At 43.8% G+C, this 25,448-nt stretch overlaps 3 protein-coding genes across 6 annotated transcripts in view; all 3 read right to left on the bottom strand.

Moving 5' to 3' along the window:
• Nucleotides 1–13,618, bottom strand: part of aqr (aquarius intron-binding spliceosomal factor) — a 46,121-nt gene extending 32,503 nt beyond the window's left edge. For all 4 annotated transcript variants that reach the window (XM_053433995.1, XM_053433996.1, XM_053433997.1 and 1 more), the window contains exons 1-17: nt 13,500–13,618; nt 12,995–13,087; nt 12,238–12,294; nt 11,989–12,029; nt 11,842–11,877; nt 11,604–11,724; nt 11,342–11,482; nt 10,489–10,557; nt 10,222–10,322; nt 10,043–10,119; nt 9,029–9,093; nt 6,652–6,768; nt 6,439–6,552; nt 6,169–6,272; nt 3,212–3,314; nt 1,060–1,180; nt 492–633 (exon numbers count right to left, since the gene is read on the bottom strand). In XM_053433995.1, coding sequence (XP_053289970.1) covers nt 492–633; nt 1,060–1,180; nt 3,212–3,314; nt 6,169–6,272; nt 6,439–6,552; nt 6,652–6,768; nt 9,029–9,093; nt 10,043–10,119; nt 10,222–10,322; nt 10,489–10,557; nt 11,342–11,482; nt 11,604–11,724; nt 11,842–11,877; nt 11,989–12,029; nt 12,238–12,294; nt 12,995–13,069 — 1,484 coding nt within the window. In that variant the 5' untranslated portion in view covers nt 13,070–13,087; nt 13,500–13,618. The remainder of the gene's footprint in view (nt 1–491; nt 634–1,059; nt 1,181–3,211; nt 3,315–6,168; nt 6,273–6,438; nt 6,553–6,651; nt 6,769–9,028; nt 9,094–10,042; nt 10,120–10,221; nt 10,323–10,488; nt 10,558–11,341; nt 11,483–11,603; nt 11,725–11,841; nt 11,878–11,988; nt 12,030–12,237; nt 12,295–12,994; nt 13,088–13,499) is intronic.
• Nucleotides 13,619–14,826: 1,208 nt separating this feature from the next.
• LOC128450503 (zinc finger protein 770) lies at nt 14,827–18,598 on the bottom strand. Its single transcript, XM_053433999.1, has 2 exons — nt 18,463–18,598; nt 14,827–18,153 (listed from the first exon to the last, which is right to left on the bottom strand). The coding sequence occupies exon 2, from the start codon at nt 18,114–18,116 to the stop codon at nt 14,856–14,858; it is 3,261 nt and encodes a 1,086-aa protein (XP_053289974.1). The 5' UTR covers nt 18,117–18,153; nt 18,463–18,598; the 3' UTR covers nt 14,827–14,855.
• Nucleotides 18,599–22,057: 3,459 nt separating this feature from the next.
• dph6 (diphthamine biosynthesis 6) overlaps nt 22,058–25,448 on the bottom strand; it is a 58,545-nt gene continuing 55,154 nt past the window's right edge. The window contains exon 15 of the mRNA XM_053434000.1: nt 22,058–22,842. Within this exon, the coding sequence (XP_053289975.1) occupies nt 22,724–22,842 (119 nt within the window). The 3' untranslated portion in view covers nt 22,058–22,723. The remainder of the gene's footprint in view (nt 22,843–25,448) is intronic.

The raw sequence follows: 25,448 nt of genomic DNA, 5'->3' as shown, positions 1-25,448 counted from the left end.
ACAGTGAGGCTGCTTGCTTTATTTATTTACTTTTGCAGCAGCAACAAACAGGCAAGTTGCCACATCACTTGACATAATGGGAGCACTTATTATGTTAAGCAGTGGGTTTCCAAATGTGTCGCTCCAAATGTCACCGTCTTTTAATAAAATATTATCATGCCACAGTTTGAGAAGAAGACGGAGGATAAGAAGTGTGCTGTAGCCGAGCTAATGGTAGAAATGTGTTCTACTTAGGGGGAAAAAAACAAGTCATGCTTATTAGTGGGTGTACAACAATATTATTTCAAACTCAGAGTCTTTGAGTGTGTCACCCAGGGATTTCACTGAACAAATCTAGATTCGTCATGCCTGAGCTAAGATAGAGCTTTTTAGCCCATGTCTTCTTCAAAACTTTGATGTTTTTGAGAGCAGTACGGTTTAGTGACTTTAACAAATGAAAACATTTAAAACCACAAATTTCCTGTGGCTTTGGAGAATTGAGGACATCTCACCATGGTTTCATGCGCCACACCACATCCTCTATGTCCTGTCTGATCTCATAGGTGGACTCCAGACGAAAGAGGTTGAAGTTCCTCAACAGGTAGTCATGGAGCGTCAGGAACTGGAGATTCAGTTTGGGCAGCGCCAGGCAGCCTGAGAAGAGGGGCAGATAAAAAAAAAAGAAAATGCATTAGTAATAACACATAAACTTGAAGTAAGGCAATCAAAAGCTGTCTTTTTATATCAAATTTCAAAAGCTTGGATTTCCAGTTTTATGTAGCTATCCTTGTTATAACGACTGCTTTTTGCAGACAATAGCACATTTACATATTGCAGTAAATGACGGACGCGGCTTGAATCACTAATAGTGTGTGAGTTTCTGAGGGTGTCCTTGCCAACTAAAGAGGATTCCCTGAGAGAGGGTTGCCACTTCACTCCGTCGAGTGCCCCAAGGATTCGACACAACAAGGTGTGGGTGTGCACTTGTGTCAATAAGAGACTGACTAGACACTGAAATAATTGTAAGTGCATATTAACCATTCACAGACACAGACGTGCAAACACAGTCACAAATCCCACCTTCGCCCGAGTAGTACTCTGTCGGGACGATGTTCTCATCCCAGATTATCTTCTCTGTTGGATACAGGGGCATCTGGTTGAGTTGCTCAATCTGAGAGATTCTGCGCTCGTGACGTGAGACCTGTGTGTGTAAGGTAAAAGAGAGAGAGAGAGAGAGAGAGAGAGAGAGAGAGAGAGAGAGAGAGAGAGAGAGAGAGAGAGAGAGAGAACAAAGCCACACACAGACAGAGAAATTGGGTTAATGAACATATTTTCTTTATTTGTCTCGCTGTTTCAGTTCTTTTATCCCTTAATAGAATTTTAAAAAAAAAACATTTTCACAAAATCTGGTCTCGCAAAACATTAGTTTAATCTCACAACATGTCGAGCTGGTTTAACTAAAGCTTTTGTCACTTGTATTCCCCTCAGTGGAGTTCCACTGTTAAAGCTTCGGTGGATCAATGTTGCCCCTTTAAAGGCGAGATATTAAAGTGTATTCTGCCATATCAGCAACCCACATTGGTTTATATGTCTTTATATTTAGAAGGACTCGCAGCCTTGTCAGGGATTATGACCAAGTAATAAATCAGCAACAGGATCTCTTCAGGTGTTGTGATTAGATCTGTGATTCACATTTATATAAACAATTTATATAACAGGAATGAAGTCACTGGTAATTATGTTACATACACATTAATTTAGCATTTCTCTTTTATGGACGTCTAATTGAAATTGTATTGTAGAACATTGCTGATAAGAGGAAAAGCTTTTACTCTGGTGTGCAAGTATCATTCTACTTTATTACATTATTCTGTGACCTCAGCACCGCTCCTCTGAGATTTTGTGGTTGTATCTATTCCATTGTGCCTTTACTCTTCTGGAAAGAGACACATTAAATTAACTGTTCCCTTCGTCAAGGGGGGGTGAAATCTGCTGTTGAATACAAACCAGCTCATCTGTTACACCAGAGGAAATAAAAAAATTGCCTAAATTAGCCGAACCCTGGCGCTGGTGTAAAAGCAGCTCTACTCCTGTGAGAGAGAGAGCGAATGTGGTCATTATATTCATGACCACATTCTCTGCTGTGTGCATCATTGTTTTGCTTTTGTGTGGCACAGTTCTGGTCCCGTGTCTCCTCTCCCTTAACCCCACCTGGTCAGAGATGTTGGTTGTTGGGGGCAACATTAGGTACACAAATATGTGTCCCCCTGAAATCGTCTTCAACAACAATCTAATCAGATGATTAAGAAACTGCTCTTCTCCATCTGTGCTCCGAGAGGACGTGGGGGAGGGTCTGAGTGGGTAATTATGAATAACTGCAGGGCGGCCTTAAAAACAGCCACTTTGATGAAGAGGTCTACGCCACATGTATAAGTGTGTATATGGGGAGAGTAATGGAACAAGGATCCAGATGATTCCTGGAGGGGGGGGCTTTAAAAAGGAAAATTAGAAGAGCGAGGGATGGGGAACCAGAGACCACCTTGCAAAACATTCTACAAAAAAACAAGCTCTTTATCTCCTCAGCATTGTCTTCTCTTTACCCTACGTCACACAAATAGCCACATAGAGCAGTAATTGGATTAGAAGGCAAATTCAAGAGGGACAGCCAGCCAAGAGGGGATACCATATGTATTCCAAGGTCAACATCTTTAATTAATGACTCTAAAACGAGAAACACAAAAGCTATTATGCTGTGGCGTTGGACTTGCCAGTTATTGTTCTGAAGATTAACTGTTCACCCACAGTGCACCAGTACCGACGCTACATCTTTTATATGGCTAGTGGACAAGCACTGTAAATGAGGTCATGCTTCATTCCCTTGCTTAACTAACCAATCTCTGTATGGGCAGTTTAAAAGGTCTGAGGCATTAAAGGTTGCCTGGGATGCATATTTTACTTTTATTATACATTATATTTATTTACAGGAAAACAACAAGACCGGGACTAGACCAGTGACTTATGCTCCAAGTTTCCCCCCCACCAAGAAACTGTATAAATAAAACAATACACTTTGCTGTGAGGCCTCACGTATTATTTGTCTCGTTTGAAAGACACATACCAAGTTACAGATTTTATTGTTTCAAAATGCAACAGACCACAAAAAGTCACGTCTTTGCCACTATGGCTTGGAAGTTCTCAAATATGCATAGACAATATAATAAAGGCTACTAACCAGCAGCTCCAGAAGGACCTCCTTCTCATAAGTGGTGCTTTGCCCTTCAGGCAGCTCTGGCAGCAGACATAGGTACGAGGCCACCCGGTGGAGCGTGTTGGGGCTGCGGAGGAAGATGAGATTAACAAGTCGGCTCGGTAAATAACATTTATTTTGCATATTAAAAATTCAGGTAACACCCTCTTCTCAGGGAGGAAAATCAAGCAATGGGTGTCCAGTGAGAGTGAATTGGTAATGACTGAAATTGTGAAGGTCAAGATAACAACATGATACATGACAATCTGATGTTAAATAATGATAATAAAAACATTAATATTATTACAAATATATTTACATACTTTGGGCGACACTTTGCCATCTGAGGGAGATTTATTTAAACTGTGATGATAGCAACAACTCTACAGGAGTGAAAATGCACAGCCTTATCAAATTCTCTGTGCTTGCTAGCTCTGTGGCACAAAGCAATTCTCCTGTTTGCTCCGACTCTGCACTCCTGCCCTGTCAGCGTGTGTGTTAAGGGGCAGAGCCGCACTGATGCGACAGGATTATGAAAATCAAAGCCCATCTCCGTCTCGAAAGGCCGAGGCGTGGCTTTCTGCATGCAGACCTGTGTTAATCAGGCTGACACGCTGTGACACAGGCAGGGCCTGGTACGCAGCGAAGGACAGGCCCTGGACACATTGTGACAGGCCCGGACAGCCACACGTGGCACTGACCGACCATATCCGTGTATCTGCATGCATTCTGAGAGTTGTGATGCCAATGCTCGGCCAATGGGGTGGCAATTCTGCCAGTGTTGCAGTTTGGTGGCCCAGTGGATGACCTGGCATCGGTCATGTGGACATTCCTTCCCTTAGCAACAAAATAGCAGCAGCACAACAGCTCACTCTGAGTAATAGAGATGACTGGACCAGGTCATGACTGACAGCTGAGCCACGGGCAGGGTAAGGTAAGGATGTGGACAAAACAGTAAGTTCACTCAACATGCTGAGGGATGTCTAGACCCTTGTTAAGTTTTGAGATGTCATTTTAGGTGAGGTGTGTGTGTGTGTGTGTGTGTGTGTGTGTGTGTGTGTGTGTGTGTGTGTGTGTGTGTTTTTCGCACAACTGATATTACCGGGTAAGTTAAGGAAACTTTTAAGTCAACTACAAGCCTCGTTTTACATTCAACAGAAAAATACGATAAATGGCTTTTCTGGCAAAGTAATCTGCTGAAAATTAAACTGCTTCCACCTTTATTCTGTTCCCTTTCCTTTGTCGGATGAAACCCTGAGAACAGGATTGAATGAAAAGTGAAGGTGATGGACTAAAAATAGCCTTTTCTGTGACAGGACCCTGCTCAGCATCTAATTCACCGAACAAATTACACCAATTATTCCAACATTTCCAGAAGGGAGGACTCCTCCATCCATTTCCAGCGTTTCACAAAGTGATGCTTTAATCAGGTGCTCATTCATCTTTGACCTGAAATGACACTCGACGTGTTTTACGTAACCAGAAGAAGCATCTGTGTTTGTTTGTGTGTGTCTGTGTATATGTGGGAGAATGGGCTAGTAAATGCGTGGGCAGGCTATGCAGTAATGCTGCGTTTGTGTGTTTGGGGGACTTAGCGGATAAATTCAGAGCGCGGGTGACTCCGAGCTAAGCCCACGGGTAGCGCATCTGGAATAAACTGGCATTAGCATGAGTTGTTTGGATGAAAAGTGCCTTGTTAAATCTGATTGGCATATTTGGAGTTACCCAGGAGCTTCTTCGGTGACAGTTGTGGAGAAGGGAACAATGCACTTCCTGCTACATTGAAAACCCTAATTCTGGGGGAAAGAGCGGAGCTTCCAGAAATGCATGAAACGGTTCGGCTAAGTCTTTCCCTGATTCAGCTCAGATCGGCTCATAACCACCTGCCTGACGCAAAGAAACTTAGGGTTTAAGCATTTATAATCCACTGCAGAAGTTTAATAGAGACGATATGAGATATGGAAACGTCAACTGCAAAGAGGAAATTTGTGTTGTTCCAACATTGCACCTCAGAGCAAATAGAGACATCACTTACCATGTAAACAATCAACTAATCAGTAACTCACTTAAAATGTGTGTTTTCGAGCCAACACATGAAGGCTTATAGACCTTTTAAAAGCTTGTGTCAGTCATAAAAATACATTTATTATGATATCAAATGCCAAGAAGGGTTAGAAACCCTCACGTAATTACAAATTACCAATAAATCAATGTCTTTTCTCCTTTACGCACGTGTAGCAGTTAGAAAAACCACACACGGGCTAGTGCATAAAGGCGAGGGTGCTTTTTGGCTCTTTGGCCAGCTAATATGATCTGACAAACACAGCTGTTCAAAGAGTTTATTCTCAAGCCACTGCAAATCGATTAAATTAATGAGGCGTGCCTCTCTCTCTGGCTGGTACCAGCTGCCTGTTCAAGGGCTCACTAGCTGCCATTTAGCAGGGAAGTCAGGCAGCAACGGTGGTGCTGATGCTTTAATGCAATATAGGACCAAGATGGGTTTAAGTGTGCATATCTAAGCCTTACAAGTATTAGTGGTCCAAAGAACTGTTAAAAGTCATGGACCAGATAAGGATATCTCTTTCTGTACTGGTTGCTTCAGGGTTTGTTTCTATTAAACTCGTTTAGCTAAGACTTGAAATTAAGGTATTTTCTGTTAAAACCATATAGAACACAAAGGGTCCTGTATAAAGTATTTGTACAAGAGGCAGATATAAAGCAAAACAACTATGAGTCACCTCTAAGTAAGTACAAAGTACATGTGCACATCAGGAAAATGTTCTGTCGACTGAAACAACACTAAAGCAGTTATATTAGTAACAGTTCACTGGAATCTTCCTCAGTCCAATCATGCATAACCTCCCACCACCTCCCTCCATCTGTCTGTGCACAGACAAAACTGCAAGTTCATTTAACGATTCACTTTGGAAGTTTTGCTTTACCTGAGATGCCCAAAGTGTTTGGTCAAGGAGTCGCGAGTGTCTACAGCTGCAACATTCGACAGAGCAAAGTCCTGCAACTCTGGGAAATGAGCAAAAGCTGCCCTCTGGAAGACAGAACACAAAGAGCGAACATAAATATAAACATTACTTACACTACAAGACCAGGATAGGCAACTTTAAAACGATACAGAAAAGGATATTGTGCTTTCTATGAGGATATATAACTGTGGCTAGTTGCATGTCTGTCTTTGCCCTTTTACACATCTGTACCTGAAGAGAGGTGATTTTGTCATAGTGAAGTGTGGTCATCTCTTTCTGCGTCAGAGCGTTTCCTGTCTGGTCACTGATCTCGAAGCCTGTGTAGAACTTCAGCATGTCCAACAACTACCAAGATCAAACAACAGCATGGGTTACTTCTACGAATGAAAACGAGTGATTTTCACACATACATGAATACATCTGACAGCTGTGTGTGTGTTGTACCTGGCAGAAGAGATGTCCGTCCTTCTCTCTCTTGGTGAGGCTGGACAGGTGGCAGCTGACCACCAAGTGGGAGTCGTCCAACACTGTGTTAAACCAACGCCTGGTGGGCAGCAGGGCCTGAACACACAGAAAAACGCATTGGACCACAGGCTCAACAGAACCGACTTAAAGTTCGTAGGTAACTGGAAAAATCGCTGCTTTTGTACATAATAACTTTAGGAAGACAAAAAAAGGATTTGAAATAAAGAAGATCTGATGTCTGTCCACCACAGCAAAAAGGAATGTGGCATCATTATAAACTGACACCTCTATCGGGGGGGTCAGAGGAATCAATTCATCTAACAACAACCACAGTTCCCAGAATCTGGACCGCAATTATCCATACGTCTTATTGATCCATGGTCTTTTTTTGTCTTGAGGTTGTTTTTGAAACATATGACCGAGAAACAAAGGATAAGGCAAACCGATAGTGAGCTACGAAGCTGACAGGAGAGGGGGGGGGGGGGATTCAGCTACTACAGCTCGCTTGTTGTGGAGCAGGAACATGACAAGGAGGCAGAAACAAGAGGAGACCTGTCAACGTGAGATAACTGAGGCGCTTTGGTCGGAATATACCAAAGAAACACTGAGCATTTTAATGAACTGAGTGAGAGGACGGCCGGTGCAAACAGAACAGAGAATGTGTGAGATATATTACACTGTGAAGGCTGAACGTGCAGAACAGCCCAGAGAACAGACGCAGCATTGTGAAACGGAATATGAAACAAAATACGGAAAATGAACAACACCAACAAAAGGAAGTATCTATTATTCTATTCATTCAAAAAAACCTCTTCAAAGGGCACCAGCTGAGGAAAGTGATACCTAAAGACTGAGAGGACAGATACCGTTACATCCAGCAGCCATCTTTGATCTCAACACAGTCCTGACAGCCTGCATGAAGCAGCCATGAAAACGGGGGGGATCTTTTTTCCTGCATTAATTTCCAGGTCGTCATCAGAGAGGGGAAGTATGGATTTCAGGCATCTGAGGCTTTGTAAAAGGATAGTGCTAGGGGACAGGAGCCGTCTCTGGAGACAGTCAGCTCGCCGGCCACTAGCCGCTGCCAGGAACAGAAAGGCCGGCCTGTCAGCAGTCAGGTCAGATGAGATCTGTTGAGCTCGCTTGTTTCAAACAGCAGATCTGCAAAGGGCTGCAGGAGCAACTCTCATGTAGCAAACCACCCTTCCTACAACACAAAGTCTTTTGTTTTGATAAATAATTTCTTGAACTAATGTTTACATTAATAATATCTGTGGGCTATTCCATCACCCTTAAAATGACAGGGCTTACATTGCACCTCATGTAAGGGACATGAAAACCCTTTAAAGTAACTGGTATGTTTTCAGTTCAATTATATGTGGAATGAGAAGCATTACTCCTGTAACCTAAACTCCTGTCATCCAACACAGAGACACAGGCTAAATCAGCATTTGGTGCTGATCTAGATGGACAAGAGAACGATGCCCATCCGAGCAGAGCTCCTCAATGTGATGCAGAACAGCCCCACCACAAGAACAAGAAAAGGTAGAAAAACTATATACAGCATAACTGTAAAATGGTACAATCCCTATTCTCCAATAGATCGTGGCATAAATCTTTGTAACTAGATGAATACAGACACATCTTCATACAAAACCTCTCCAAAAATACTGAGCATAGCAAAAAGCACAGGTATTGTTATATAGATGCAGCTTGAGTAAAATTGTTGATACATTTCAACTCCCAAACATTCTTTGACTTCACTCCAGCACATAACAGTCGATGAGGAATCAAGGTTAAGACATATTGTCAATTTAAAAAGTGATAACACCACAGAATGAAGGACTGATATTACCTATTGTTCCTTTAAACACAGGGATTCATCTCTTTTCTAACTATTGCGTCAAGCTGACACTGCTCATTACTCTAAACCTTAAAAAACCGAATGTGAACAGCCTTGCTGTCAGGCTGAAAATAACCTCTCACACGCCGATCAAAGAATACTGTTTCACATCCCGCATAGTTTCACAGACAGCAGTGACAGTGGGTGGAGCTGAGACTGGACACTGACCAACTGTCTGTTGACCTGACTTAGCTAGAACCATGAAGGACAAAGGCAAATGAGCTCTGCAGAAACGGATGTCTACACCACTTCCATTTGTCAGGATACCACGATTAAGCAAATATACTGCAGATCGACAGTCTTCTATTGTAAATACAGAGTGAATATTTGCTTGGGGGGGGGGGGGGGGGGGGGTATCGTATTGTACCATAATCACTTTGAGCATGGCAGAGTTAAATAGCACAATGTCATATGTGCTGAATAAGGTCATGGTGCACGAGGGCTGTGTCTTACCTCCAGATCGATCATGAGCTCAATGAATCGCTCACAATAATGTACTTTGTCCATGCAGACGGCCTCTGTGGAAAATGGAGGAAGATCATGGAGGTTAGCACTTCACTTTAGATCAGAGAATACATGTTGTCAATGACAAATGCAACCTGACAGAGAAGCAGACGCAACGGTATGCACATTCAATGCCAAAAATAAAAAAGATCTGATGGAGCAATGGAAAGGAGGTTGTGCGGTTATCACCAAGGACATGAGAACAACAAATGCATGTGGACAACACCAAGGTGCCATGCTGGGTGTGTGAGCCGCACTATGAGATACTGCATTGCCAGCACAGCAGCATGCTGGGACCTCAGCCCTCATTAAGCATGTTGCTGTGCGTGTGTGTGCGAGTGTGTGTGTGCACTTAACGTCGAGGCATGCAGCAAGTATTAGAGTGATGCGACTCCTGCTGGCCTTTAGATCATAATCTAGTGTGTCAGGTTTGAATTCTACCTAAACACACAAATGCATGTATTCTGTTTTTAGCATTCAGGTGGGGGGGCCTCTGTGTCAGCCTGCATTACAACACAGTAGTCAGTGCTGGTGGCTCAATGGCAGCTGGACCACATGCTCCATCTGCATTCACACGACTCAAAAAGAAAGGAGGCAGTGGTGGAACTAGAATAGTGATGAAGGGGTAATATTGTGTTTCAGACTGACACTAAGGTTTGAATGACATTGTCTCTGACCCTGTAAAAGCTTGAGAAAAGCCTAAGTATATTGATCATGCACAGAGAGTTAACAAGAGACCACGAAAATACGTTTTTTGAGAACAGAGTCACCGGAACATAACCCGATTATTAACTTTAACAAGAATTTGGAGGCGGAAATCTAAACCAGGGATGAGGTTATTTTCATGAAATACAGCCAAGATCTAATGGCCCCTGCTGTTGCTGAGGGAATTCCATGCTAAGTCATTGGATGCAACAACACAATAAGATCCCAAGGGAAATAAATATAATTTATTTTGTTTACCTGATGGCGGTATTGACATGAGAACGCCGAGAAACTTCTTAATGAGAGCCGAGAGGAAGGTCCTCTCCTTTTCCGCCCTGGGGGAGACACACAGAAAAACTGAAATCAGAGGAGAGCTCTGCAATATGAGTTCCCTGTCTGGGTAAATCTGACCAAGCAAGCAAAGAAAATAAAATTACTGCTCAGCTGCATCGGCCTCCATCTTATCGGATTTCTTCTTTATTAGATTCCAGAACTTCTGCAGCTTTGGAACTTTCTTCAGCTCGTGTTGGAGTCGAGACTGAAAACATGACAGAGACAAATCAGTAGAATCTATTCCATCTTAAGGGCTGGTGTCACAGCGATGACGCTCTTCTCTTCGACGGCATTATCGAGCAGAGTCAGTACTTTGTGTGTGCCGATAACCACCAGGGGAACTCAATTAGGGTAATAGGTTGACATCTTACTGGTAAAAGGCACATCCACATCGGCAGAGAGATGAGCTGCTGCACCTGTTCCCTGATCAAATCCACCTCCTGGGAGAGAGAGAGACCAGAGAGAGACCAGAGAGAGAGAGAGAGAGAAAGAGGGGGGGGGGTTGTCAAAATATACTACACGTGACCGTTTTTCATTACACTTCGTCTCATAATAAAAGTCTGCACCTAAAATATTTAGAGGCCTTTATATGATACAATCAAAGTGCAGTGGGCTATCACAGCAGATTTTAAAGTGAGCCATCTGCAGTGCTTCCCAGTGGTTTAATGCGGCTGCAGAAGATAGAGATGGGAGTTCACCCAGCTAGGACTGCTTGGTATGGGACTGCCACCTAGTGGACATTACAATCCATTGTCTTCATTTCCACAACAAGGCATTTTGCCATTGCAAACATTAATAGGTAAAACTCAGATTATCTGAATTCTCATCCTAAAGCCTTCAAGTCACATCTTCCACAACAAGTTAGAGTAATTAATAGCATTATTAAGATGTATATGATAAAAGTAAATGGCTAATTTAAAAAAAATAGAAAATCTCAATTTGAGTTTATATTACAGTGGTTGTTCTCTGCTTTCAAACTGATGTGGTAAGCGACACAGAATTTTCTAAATAAAATCTACGTGACCAGGTTTTATGAGAGAAAGACTTTAACCACTTATCACTGTGATCAAAATATTAAGAGAAGACTCTCAGTAAAATATGTACTGTTTTAAACAAAAAACATGGTCATTCATCCTTCTTGCAGAGGAACAAGTTATTCCCAGTGGGACTCATGTCTCCAGTTGGTGAGTCTAGACGTTAAAAAGTCAGCTTCATGGTTCTCACCAGACTGTTGAAGCAGTGGTCCAGAAAGACCAGCAGCACGGTTTGTTCTTTCAGCGTGAGGCCAGTCTCCTCGCCTTCCAACACTGCTTTCATCATGCATTTGAATAAGAAAGGAAAGTGTTTGGGCTCCTTCTTGAACACCTGATGAGAGACACCACACAACAGAAAAGAGAAAAGTGTGAGTATAAATATTGTCTCCTCAAACCTTGGGATTACCATCTGATGATTATTAAACTCAGAAAAGTAATGGATTTGTGTTTACCTCCCAAGCTGGGACATTCTCTCTGAACTTTTCGTTGACGATGCAACAAATGGACATGAGGTAGGCGTTGCTGGAGACCTCAGGAGTGTAGTTCACCCACAGGTAGTTCTCAAGGTACTGGCTGAAAAATTTAAGACAATAATAAGTCAATATCAATCCACCAGTTGCTGTTATATCTCTTTAAATGTTGATGGTTTCTTAATAAATAGAGGCAATCGGAGGGAGTGCAATATCTCACCTGAACTCAAGCAGCATAATTTTTCTGATGGCAAATCTGAAAACAGAAAGGAAATACATTAAAACCGTCATGAATATGTGATACAATGTGTAATTTGGATTTTAAAAGAAAGTTCCACTGAAAGTAAAGAAGGTATTTTTTACTTACTTGGACTTGAGTATCTCTTTTTCATAAACATCTTCCATCACCTAAACAAACAGCAAAGGATGTTAGTATTCTGTGAGTGCAGGAAAACACAGAGGATCCCCACCTCGATGCTAAAAACATAGCATGTGCTTGTATGGATTTACTCTAACATATACTCTAAAACTATACCAGAGCATTTCCACATACTTGTAAAACTACAAACATTCTACCTGTTTATACCTTTGAGAAACAACAACAGATATATCTCACCTTAGGGTCGAATGGTAGTTTATTCTTTGCCTGAGGAGCCCAATATTTATTAGCCAGCTGAAACGAGAAATTAGGGGAAAAAAATGAATAGTAGTCAAGTGGTTCATTCTCCCCATTTAACACACACATGTTCATACAGAGCAACTATAGGCTGCGCTTGTTCTATCAGATGGTTCAGTATCGTGCATCTCAGAAAGCAGACTGGAGGAGCCAGGGGTCAAACCACCAACCCTCTGGTTAGTGGACGACCCGCTCATACCCCTGAATCAATGAGTGCATTACGTGACAATGTATACGTGAAATAACAACGAACAGTTGAGGCTTTCTGGCTTGAATGTGCCCATTTTCTGGTTTAATAACAAATACGCACAAATGTGGAGCGAGGAACATTCTCCGACTATAATGAGATTCATATCTAGACTGTACGTCATTTGATCCACCTTCAGGAGTTGTACAAGTAGAAAACTGGACTTGCTACAACTCCTGAAGATACCTGGACGGCCGAGAGCCTTCACAGATATTATTTTTATCCGTAGTACAAATCCTCAAGTCCTCTGTAAAAGGTAAACTTCTCCCATTCGTCCCCATCTTTGCACCTAGGTAGCTTTGGATCATAACAGAACATGTCTTGTAAACAAGTCCAAATCCGGCTCACCTAAAAGCCCATTGGATCATGGATATGGCTCAACTCATGGTGAAAATTAACACTTAAAACTAATGTCAATACATGATCGACCACAGGTTTAATTCAAATTACCTGAGTGACATATTCAGCGTTGATCTGGGACACAGAAGGAGCTGCAGCCTTTTTAGCGGGGGTTTCCTTCTGCATGGTTGTCTTCTCGAGCGGCTACAGAAGAAAATAGTAGAAACACAGTTTGAAAGATGCTGTGGATGGAAACGATCAAGTTAGGAACGTGGCCAAGTTCAAAAACGTGGGGTAACTGAGCTTTCCGTTACGTATAGTGGCGAGGAAGTTAGCTAGCTAGATTTAAAGTTTAGCAGGTTTAGAACTGTTCCACATGCGCAGTTCGAAATGTTGTGACAGTCGCTAAAAGCAGTTTTTCGCTCGTAAAACACCATTTTAAAAACAGCATTGTACAATAACACAGATAGCTGATAGCGGTTTAACAATATCAGACAACGAGCTAGGCTAACTAGCTAGCGTTACAAATATACAGGTGATTGTATTTAGTTTTTTATCATAACATCGGTATCAACAGTCTCAGTGTGTGTATAAATACAAAGTGAGTGTAACTAACCTTTGTGTGTTTTAAAACATGTGTGGAGCGACGCTCAAAGCTTCGTTACGCACGTACACAAGCAAAACGCGCTGTGTGCGAACAACTTCCTCAATGGGTACGTCCCTGAAAAGCGTCCCCTCCAACTAACTGCAGGTCTACAGTTCCGCTCCCGCTTCATATTACTCTTATCAAAAATACAACTTTTAATTAAGATAAGATACAACTTATTGATCCAACGCCGGGGAAATCCTCTTCTTACAACAGCAGACAGAATACACATATTTAATCAAATACAAATATAAATAAAAGAAGTCAACAGAATAATAACAAAATAAAATAAAAAATGAATGTACATGAGTCAACTTTATTGTCAATTCTACAATATGTATAGGATTTATCTCTGGTGTAATTATAGAGGGACCATATAAGTACGCAACATAATAAGTACTCAAAACATCGTGTCACAGTATGACATAGTAAGCAGTCATTAGGCACATGATGGTTCATAATTTACACTCTTTACTACAGAAAAAGTATTTCTGAAAAGTGCAGAGGTAAAAGGTCGATTTCACAAGAATGTAAAAGCATAAGGTTTTCCTCAGAAATGTTCTGTATGATAAATATATATGATAATGCTACATAGGAAGTGTGCGATATAGTGTATAAATAGTTAAGAATAGTGCACGTCCTAAATGGATTGTGATGATAGACAAAAACAGACAGTATTTATTTGATGTGATGTTGTAGAGTCTGACATCAGTGGGAATGGAAGGACACAGTGGAAGCGTTTCCTCTCACGCTGCGGTGCTGCCACCTGCTGGTGAAAGAGCTGCTCAGGGCCTCCACGGTGTCGTGTAGAGGGGGAGAGGTGATTTCCATGATGGAGTTCAACATCCTCCTCTCACCAAGGGAAGACCGGGACTGAGCTGGTTCTCCTCACCAGTTCGTTCAGTCTTTTTCTGTCCCTCTCAGTCCGTCCACACTCCCAGAAGACAGAGTGAAAGACAGCAGTAGCATCACATGTCAAAGAAAGTCCTAAACAGTGTCCTGCACACTCCTGGTGGACCAGTGCATTTAGTTTGTTGAGGTTGGAAGTTTAAATAAAACAAACTATAATGAACGTACAGGTAACAATATATTAACTAGTAAAACTCATACTACTATTACATGTACTATTTCAATATATATTGAGAATTGTGCAGAGTGAAATGTACAAGATTCACTGGTAAATACAAATTTATTTTTTATTTAGAGGAAAAATATGATACATTACACTTCATAAATATATATATATATATACACAGACATGATATTTATCACATATGATAAACACAACATTGCACACACAAACCGAACCATCTCAGTGTCCCACCCTCAATGAGTCTGTCTGTGAGTTGTGACATGTGATCTCTGAGTGAAGGTTTTGCCACAGACGTCACAGGTGAACGGCCTCTGACCCGTGTGGACGAGAGAATGCCTCACCAGTTTGGACGGGGAGACAAAATGTTTGAAGCAGACGTCACAGCGGTTCCTGGCGGTCGCCTTGGTCCCTTCAGGTTGAACCCGAGCAGGACACAGGTGCTGCTCAAGGTGGGCGTCGCTCATGAAGTCTGTCGTGCACTCGCCACATTCAAACACGATCACCGGCTCACACCAGTCCCCGCTTCGGGAATCTGTCCGGAGTAGATTCACAGAGCTCACATCGCTGAGCACTTTGTTTTCAAGGGAATCGGCCGTCCCTCCTTCACGCTGCCGGGGTGTTTCTACATTATTAGTCAAGGGTGGAGCTGCAGTGCTTTGATTTTGGATGAGCTTACTTATTTCAAAGGCGAGCTCGGAGGGAAACGAATAGCTAAACTGATCTGAGGCCTGATTAGAACTGTCTGCAGCTTGATCCACTTTTTCTCCTGGTTCATAATTCTCCTCTTGTAAGCCCGTGTCCGGTACTGCCAGCCAGTCTATTGCCTCCGGACAATAAGCTGAATCTCCAGCAGTAAACGAGCTGACGCTGGTTGGACTATAGCTGGACTCTCTCTGCTCTGTTACTGCATCCAAATTAAAATTTGTACAATATATAAGGTTTTCAACAGGTTTTTCCTGGAGACGGTTGGTATTCACCATTTCTCTGTGAGAACAGTCGGAGATCCTGCTTCTGTGTCTGCACCTGCGCTCGTGTAACTTCAGATGTCCGTGCTGTGTCAGTGTTTTGCTGCAGAAGCTGCATTTGTACGGCCTCACACCAGAGTGAGTGAGCAGGTGCCTGGAGAGCTTGTAGGGGGAAGAGAAGTTCTTGCAGCATATTCGACACGTGTGAAGCTTCTTCTTTTTACAAGTAGTGCTTTTGGCGTTTGTCTTAAAGGGACTGTTCACTTTTGCGTTAGGTATTTCCGGCCCGGTACAATGCTGCACACTTTTGTCTCTACTTGTCGCACCATTACTAACTGTGTGTGTGTTTGTGTTTACAGAGTGGTGCAGAGAAGGGAAACAAACAGTGATCCTCGGGTAAAGCTGCTGCTGCGGCTGCTGATTATTTATTTTCAGTTTTTTGATGCTCGCCTGCTGATTGACAGGTTGGGACGGTCTCCTCGTACAATGTCCCGCTTCGTGTGTCTTCAGATGTGTCCTCTGCCTAAAAGCTTTCCCACATGTGGGACACCGAAATGGTTTAAGGCCTGTGTGTACCATCTCATGCCTTTTTAATTTAGAGGGGCTCGGGAAACACTTCGAACACTGGGAGCACTGGTGTCGCGTGTTGCCATGAATTTGCACTGGTTTAGCAGTCGGGGTGTTATTCACTCTCGGAGCTGTAATCAACGGCAAAACCTCCCTTTTCTTGGAGGTTTGTGGAAACAACTGGATCCCTGATTCTGTCTTGACATTATTCTGAACACTTGCTGTAGAAGTTGTCTGAACTGGTTGTTTTGCGGAGATCACATCACAACTAGTAAGTGTCTCATTACACTTTTTATGTCCCAACACTTCCTGGACCGGGACGTCTGCTGCCGGCCTGGTGTGGAACCCACCGCTGCGTGAAGGCGGCCGGTTGATGTACAGCGACCTCTGCTTCTGGTACCTGGTCAACAGGTGAGTGCGACAGTGAACCCTCAGGTGGGTTTTCTGCCGGAAGCGCTTTCCACACAACTCACAGCTGAAGGGCCTTTGTCCCGTGTGAATCATCATGTGTCTCCTGAGTTTCGACGGGGACGGAAAACCTTTGGAACACGAGCGGCACTGATGTGAAGGGTTGATTCTACGCTGCTGGGTTGTTGCTCTCAGCTGTTCTGCTGGTGGAGCAGACGCAGCCTCCAGAGGAAAAGAGTCCCGGAGATCCTCTCTCTGTATTTCTGGTTTAACAATGATGTTGAAGTCCATGAGGTCGGCAGGTTCGGGCTCAGGCACACGTGTGATTGCGTCCGAATTGGACATTTTCACATTATGACAGTTTGGCACAGAGGTGGGACTTCCCGATTCCTTCTGGTTCCAGTGAATTCTTCCATGACGGATTAAATTCACCTCTAAACGAAAGGATCGGTTACAGATCAAGCATCGGAATGGTTTCACATCTTTTTGTGTCAGGTGCTGCGACCCTTGTCCTCCTGACTCGTGACACTGAAAGCTCGGATTTAACGTCTGCTCGGGTTTTACTAATGAATTTAACTTGATTTCAGTCGTGTTCAGTTCGTGCAGAGTATTCACACGTATCTCACATTGTAGCTTGAGCTCCACTGACGAGTCCTGATGACTGGATGGACGCTGAAGCTGCATCTCAGGCTGCAGACGTGAGGCTCTACTGTCATTGGGGAGAATCAGTCTCGCATTGGCAGCAGAGAGTGGGCATTTATTTTCTGAGCCTAAATGAGTTTTCAAGTGGCCCTTCTGTCGGAAGCTTTTCCAGCAACTTGAACACGAGTAAGGTTTCTGATCCGTGTGGATGAGGAAATGTCGTTTCAACTTGGACGGGGAGCAGAAGCCTTTCAGACATTTAGGACACTGGTGTCTCAGAGACATTATTCTTTTACTGGCGCTTCTGGATTCCTGTGACTGAAAGTTCATCCTCCACGGGCCCTTCTTAAAGATGCTCTGGCCCCTCCCAGGGGGCGGTTTGGACTTGTTGTGAGTTGGAAGGTGAATCCACAGCTGGAGAGATGAGTGAAAGGACTTTGAGCAGACTTTGCAGGTGTGTCTTTTGGCAGGATGAACCTGATCCTGATGCACCGGATCCACATCACACGAGACAGGCGCTGTGCCTTCAGTTCCATGGGACATGGATTTGAACTGGTTTCCAGTCTCTGACACGGGAAGACAAACAGTTGTGGTTCTCCACTGGGGCTGGGAGGCCACAGAGGAAGTCACAGTCGATGGGATTTCAGCCCAGTTGCCACGTGTGCTCGTCCCCGCCGCTGGTTTATCACAGCTTGGTCGCTGGTGATTGGCTGAAGTAACCTCCGGTGGCGTGCCCGCTGGCGGCCGGGAGCGGTGGACGTTCTGCAGATGTAGTTTTAAATGATGGGACTGGTTGAAGGCTTTCCCACAGGATCCACAGCTGAAGGGCTTCTGGCCCGTGTGGATCAGATGGTGTCTCTTCAGCTTGGACGGCGATGGGAACGTTTTGGAACAATCGGGGCACCGGTGCATCTTGAAGTCACCGATGGGCGTTGGTTCTTATTTAACTCTGGAGCAAAGCAGAGAACACAAACATTGAAAACAAGGAACTCCACAAAGGGGAAGTTAATATAAAAAAGAAAACAACACAACAAACTCCCCTGATATAACTTTAAAAAACCACAGTTATGAAATATAATGTCTAGAATACTTGACAGTAACATAATTGTACAGCACTTAACTCATGTGACCGACAACACACGCTGAAAACACAGCAGCTTGACAATGGCGATAATAACAACACAACAAAAACATGCAGCAAACGTCCAAACTAACCAACAACCGTTGAATTACTGATCTACGCGTCACAATCACTTACTGTGAATGTTTAAAATTCCATTACAACAGGTGGATTCATCGTTAGTTGACAAGTTGTGAAACCGTGTTAGCTTCGCAGCTAACAGAGCAGCTGCCTCTGAGGCCTTTTCCGGGGACAGGCGTGTCCGTCGCTGGAAATGTCTCGACCAGAAACAAAGGTGTTTGGTTCCTATCCGCTGGAGACGTGCAGAAGAGGAGAGGAGACATCTCGGCCTGGATATTAGAGAGGTTTCATCTTTTAGATTGAATACAGATGTGAATCTACACATCCCATCAATCACCTTCTTTTATCAGTGATCAAAAAAGACTGCGCACAGAAATGACAAAATAATAATGAATAGATCAAATATAAATCAACAGTAGCATTGTCTACTTATATAGTGAATATAATAAAAACATTGTGAGAATCATACTTTGTACTTCTTCTTGCTCCCTTTTGATTTTGTAAGTTCAATCATTTAGGTATTTGTAAATAATACTTTTCCCCCACTTGTTTGTATAATTTATCGATTTTAAATTTATATTTACAATCAATGAATGAATTATTTTTCACATCTTCACACATTTGTAGCCAGGGAAATTATTGTACTGTCAATTGATGTTATTCTGGCTTCCAATACCTTCCAATTAAACACTGCATCTCCATTTACCCATATGTATTAAACAATGTTATTCATTACGCAACAAAATAATTTATGGACTCAGATTATATCATATACACCCTTTTATTGACAACAAAAACTGGGAGTATAGTTTTATATTTTACCAGATATAAACTGTACATCACATTGCTGTGAAGTCTATAAAATAATGTCTGGTATAATATTAAAATGTACATATACAGTTCCTTTGCTCAGAAGGCCCTGATGAGTAGGTATGAATGGAAGTGATTATAATCAGTTTAATATCCACAGGGCTGGGTTGTACTGAAGATATGTCACACCAGTGTTATTAACTATATGTTCATGTTGGTCTCCGATGATCGATACACAACACATCTGAGTGTGAAACCAGTGCGGCTGCTCTCCTTTGCTGTGTCAGAGGATTGTGTGCCATTTGTTGCCAATATATATATGTGATGAACTACCTCTGTGTTTGGTGTTTTGTACCAAAATACTTACAAACTATGATAGTTCGAGCACCGACCTAACACACGGCCAGACAGTCCTGAGTCCTAAGGAAGACTTGCTGTGATAACCTAAACAATTGATCAGTAATAAGACATCATCCCAAATTATGGAAAATCAAATCTGTGGGCTATTCTCTGAAAAGTTAAAAATAATGAAGAAAAATGCTCTGTTATGCTATTCTTGGATCCACCAGCAGTTTCCTCAGCAAACTTTAATGTGTTCTTTCCAGGCCCAGGCATCATCCCCCTGCTAAGTTTGGTGGAAATCAGTGAAATTGTTTTTGTGTAATATTGTTAACAAATAAATCAACAATAAAGTGTAAAAACATCCGCTTCTGGGTGGAGATTTAATAAAAGGGATAGCAGTTGAAAATATTGAGTAATGTTTGGAATTGGATGATTTAGAATCTAAGGCATTATTAAAAGTGATCTTTGAGATAATGAGGCTCTCAGGCTATAAGTAAAAAAAAAAAGCTCTATAGTCTCAAGTTGCAATCTTTCCGTTGACCACAAGAGGGCAGCAGACACCACTCAATAGCATGTGATGGCTTGCCAGTCAAGCAGATAGAGCAAATTTAATTAAGTCAGAGCAGTGACTGCATAATCATGCGTTTACAAAATGCCAGGAGAATAAATCAATGCATTATGAAACAAAAAATGACTCAAACATAGAAACAAAACAAACAGCAGCCATGGAGGCAAACAGACGACAGCGTGAGGAGGCGTCTTGTGCAGCTCGGTCGCTCCTGAGCAAGAATCCTATACTGTAGCCCCAGTGCTGTGGGGAGGGCGAGTCACACACAAACACACACAAATACACACTCACACCCACACACACACACACACACACATCAGCCTGGTTTTGCCTGGAGGGGGAAACGCAGAGTTTAAAGTCCATGTACAAGGCCACAATGACAAGGGCCGCGGGCTGGTACGCTGCACACAAAGGACAGCGTTAGCCACAGCAGCTAGTCGGGGTTTGCCGCGTGGTTGCAGGTCAGCTCGGTCAAAACTCTACATTTGACAAAACATGTGAGGAAACCAAATGTCACCCTGTCTTTTCTCATTCCGTGAAGAAAACAGGGCGCTGCGGTGAGGACACAAACAAATGTGTCTGCCACGGGCCGTCGTACCGGCTGGGACGAGGGTGTGAGGATACACTGGTGGCTTCAACCACGTTTGTATGAAAACATGGCCGCTGAGAGACGGCGTGCGGTGTTGGCAGCGTGATTGACACGTGGTCATCGGGCATTGAGTTTTGGTTTAGTCATTTCCACCAAGTGACAAACAAGGAATCATCTCGCAAGTTTGAATTTTAATAGTGAAATCCGGTGCAGAACTAACATGTCATTGAAACAAATTCCCACAGGATGATGTGTTTTGTTTCTTGGGTTTAACTGCTTTACCTCCACCGTGGAAGTTGTGTTTTCACTCGCGTCCATTTCCTTGTTTTGAGATGAAACAAAACCTGGAATCATTAAATACTGGTGCAGATGTGGATCGGGAACTACATCCTGGGATAACTTTAATTCCCCTACATCCTTTAATATTATGAATGCAGTTATTTTTTTGTGGATGCTTTTTTGACAGTTGAACTTATTTCCCCAGAGAATGAAAGATAAGGCACCTTCAGGGAACCGATATTTACCAGGGTACAGTTTGAATGAATTTAAAGGGACTGTTGAGCCTTGAGTGTCAATCTACCTGTGAATGGAATATATTTGTTTTATTTACTTGATTGAAGTATACAAATACATAATAAAAGTACTTTGTGGGAAAAAAACAACAACCCATATCTTAGCACTGATCCGACAGCTGCATCATTCAAAGAAATTCTGGATCTCCCCCTGGTGGGGACTTTTTAAAACCACGTGCGTGAACATTAACACGCGGTTTATATTTACGGGGCATTGCTTTGCTCGCCCTCATTAATAATTGCTTGTTTGTGTTTTTTTTCAAGTCTCAGTAAAAATCTTCGGGCTCTATTGTTCAATTTTTGATAACAACAATCAAAACAATATTGTGGAGGGGCGAGGATCAATAGCTCCGCTCCACCGTCTCTCTCCCGCCATCACGGGCGCCAGGAAGAGAACAGCCGGAGTGAAGATGCATTCCAACCCGGTCGTCAATATGGTTCATGATCTTTGAGAAAAGAAATCTTCCAGGAGCAATGGTTAATGGTGTTATTTTCTCCCCTACGTCGTCACACTGACACACACGCACACACACACACACACACACACACACACACACACACACACACACAGACACACACGTGCCCTGCAGCTGTGTGTGGTAGCGTCTCTCTCCTATTAACCAGGCTGCCTTAGAATCAATACAAAACATAAAGAGGCTTAATCTTTTCTGGTGCTTGGTGCTGATTGCCCATTACACAATAATAACACACCTTGAATCCCATGGACCATGAGAGCACAGAAACACAACCCCCCCCCCCCCCCCCCACACACACACACACTCATCCGCACACATTACACACGGCTACACACCAGACACACAGTAAATCTATAGGTTTACAACTGAACAGATGGTGTGAATGGTGGCGCTGGGCCTTTATGAGGGGTGTTAGTTAGCGTGCTAAGAGAAATTCCACCAGAACCAGTAGGATTCGGGGGGGATAGAGTTTATCGCCTCGTAGGAATGAGACGCTGCTACTGTCTCTGTTTGTAGACTGGGCTCTCTTGTCCGCTGGCATGCCGGCTGGGGGTTTGCTCGAAGTTCCACAAGTCTCATCTCCGCGGGCAGAGCAACAGCTGCTCACAGAGGCCACAGCTCCGGCCGAGGACACCGAGGATTAACGGCCAAAGTTCCGGGCTGTGAAGTGGAATAAACACTTCCTCGGAAACCGCACACCGACAAAACCACTTGGAGACGGAGCGTTTGCATTTCGACGACCGGCGCTGATGAGCATTCGATATTAATGAGCAGCTCTGCAGGTTGTTTATTTTCTTTTCCACAGTCGCTGATGGTCCTGGTTTTAAGTGACTTACCACGGGACCATCAGCGGCAGTAAGTCATTAGGTGTCGGGCTGTCAGGGCGGCTCCTCCACAAGCGACCCGCTGAATTCCAGTGCCGTGGATCACCGGAGTCCGGCTGTTGACACTGGCTGGGTTTCTACAAACTGAGCCAGCAGGACAGGTGGAGGATCTGGGAGCCGGGCAAGTCCAGGACTGGAACCAGGGCCACTGACGGACTGGACCCTTCCAGGGAGCGTCTTAAACTTTCTTCAAGTCCTGGCGGGGAGAGGTTCAAGAGGGCAGTGGGGGGTGTGGGGGGGTTGGGGGGGGTAAAAGAAGAACAAGTCGTTAGTTTCGTGAGAATTTGAACTGGAGGATCTCAAATAGCCGTCCCACCGGGGCAGTCCCAGGACGGAGGCTGCACTTAACCCTTCGACCGGGGAACATGGGCCTGTTTACAAATGATTGGCATTCTTACATCCATGGCAGATTGCAAGCCCCCCCCCCCCCCATTTCAACCTCCTGCAGCGCAGACATATGGTCAACAAGGACTGAACTCTAAGCTACCCCTCCCAAACTTGAACATACATACAAGCAAACACACCGACGCAAAGGGAAGGGGCGGGGGGGCAACTGTGGCATACCCTTTGGACAACTGAGCAGCAGCTTGGTGGGGGGGGGGTCTAGTGGAATGGATCCCCTTCTCCTGTTGTGGTGGGATGTTACGAAGCTGTGTTGGGAGTACTGCTCAGGAGCTGAGAGATTTTGTTAGTAAGTGTGAGTGTGTGTTTGTGTGCATGTGTGTGAGTTGCCGGACTACAGATGGACAGTGGACAGGCATGTGAGAATTCATTGCGCGTCTCAGAGCCCAGTCCCGATGACAGCCCGTCTATTTAGCAGCAGCCCGCTGGGATCCTGCCTCTTCCCTCTTCTGCTCCGCGAGCTAATTGGTCACAAGTGTTCCTGTCTCATGGTTGACTGTCCTCTCTCATTCCCTCCTGTGTAACAGCATGTTGGGACGGGGGGGACTCGGGTGTGGTCAACGTGATCCAACACGGCCGGACCAGAGTTACACATCAGGGAGAGCAGTAGTGTGTTGGTGAGATAAGGCGGCAAATGCAAAAGTGACGACACCACACGGTAAAGGTGTTCGCTCCAAGCACCTGTACCGTAACTCCTCAAATAGACAAGCACCATATTTGAAACGCCATCTGGCTGGACCGGGTTTTCATAAAAGACGACTCACTTGACCGCAGTAACCGACTCTGCTTGTTTCATTGTCAACATCAATTGTTGCTCACTTCCGTTGTGGTTGTGTTTCCATTGTGTTGCTTTTGCAGCTGTGGCTTTTGCGGTTACGCCATAGGATACATCACTATACATGGGTAACGACACCATAGATCATTATTTATTGTGTTACAATACACATTGCTGTATGTGGCAGTAGTCTACACAGGATATTGTGCTCACACTATCAGAAACATCAATCTCTCGACATTCACAGTGACATCTGTCTGATATTCTGTGTGTAGAAATGAAAATCTGGACCAGTTGTCTAGAGTCTGAGACGTCAAACTCAGTCTGGAGGTCTTTTAATAACATCTACCGGTGCCGCACTGCTGCTGTCTGACATCTGAGTGAACTTGTAGGGAAGCAAAACCAGGACAGGAGGTTTCACGAGCAATTCAGAACTATTTAATAAGCCTCATTCTCTTTCATTCGAAGCGCACGCAGCGTGACAACCATCCTCACAAAGAGCCCACACACGCTAATTAGCCAATATGCACTACAGCTTAAAAGGCTCCCACTGAACACAGGGAGATTTCAGAGGGCATTAAAGCCTAAATATGTGTTATCAGAGCATGTGATGCACCCTGGGAAGCGGGATCCTCTGGAGAAGGCTCGCTGACAACACAACGAGCCCTGGATATCACAGACCAGAGGGGTGGTTGTACTGGGAGAAGAAACGCTCCCTTTATCGCACCTTTAGCACCGAGTCCGTTTTAAGTCGGGACGTTTTAATCTTTGTATGAACAGATAGGAAATAACTGTGCTCTCTATGTGAGATCTCTGTCGGTGTGTGCGTACACAGACATGCCTGTTTGACCATGGGTGAAAGACACGAGAGGGGGGTGAAGGTGACTCGAGCGACCATGCAGTTCTTTTTTTAGTTATAAGCGAGTAATTACACAGACCGCTTTGCCCCAATCCCTGGAAATTCTTCTTTTAAGTCACACAAAAAAAAATCGTTTGAGAACCTCCCATCACTCACCCGGTCCCCTGGTCTCACAGCCCCCCCCGCACGGGGAGCCCCATTGAGAGGCCCAGGCAGGAAGATTCAAAAGCCATCACATTAGCAATGGGATGGAACTAAACCATCTACCCAAGAGGACCGGCCATTATTCTGCTTCACGGAGAGAACACAGGGAGCTGAAAGGGCTGCTGCTAAATCTCTGTGTTTTTAAAACTAAACCAATACAAATCCCTGCAATGCCAACAGCTTTTTTTAAAACTAATTAATACATATATATTATAAGCTTAAGTGAATAGAAGAAGGGGTTTCACTGTCGGGGAAGGCTGTGGTATAAGGGGGGAGTGGCACAGCCGATGCCTGCCGGGCTTATGGGGCTTTTAAGCAGTGGCCGAGGCCCAGAGCCAGTGCTTTTTATACGTGCTACACTGACTTCCAAACTGGTCAAATTAACCGGCAAACAGGAATTTAATTAGAAACTGCGCATGAAGATCATTCATGTGATCGTAGGAGAATGAGAACAGAGGCGGAGGGGCTGAGTGTGTGGAGGAGGAGCCACAGAGAAGTGCCTTAAAGCAGCTTTTATCAAAGTCATATCACTGTTTGGATCTGAAAGTAGTCCCTCATTGTT

This window comes from Pleuronectes platessa, chromosome 11 (assembly GCF_947347685.1).
Source record: "Pleuronectes platessa chromosome 11, fPlePla1.1, whole genome shotgun sequence".
Lineage (NCBI taxonomy): Eukaryota > Metazoa > Chordata > Actinopteri > Pleuronectiformes > Pleuronectidae > Pleuronectes > Pleuronectes platessa.
Note: the sequence above shows the minus strand (reverse complement) of the source record. Positions and strands in the feature narration are given on the sequence as shown.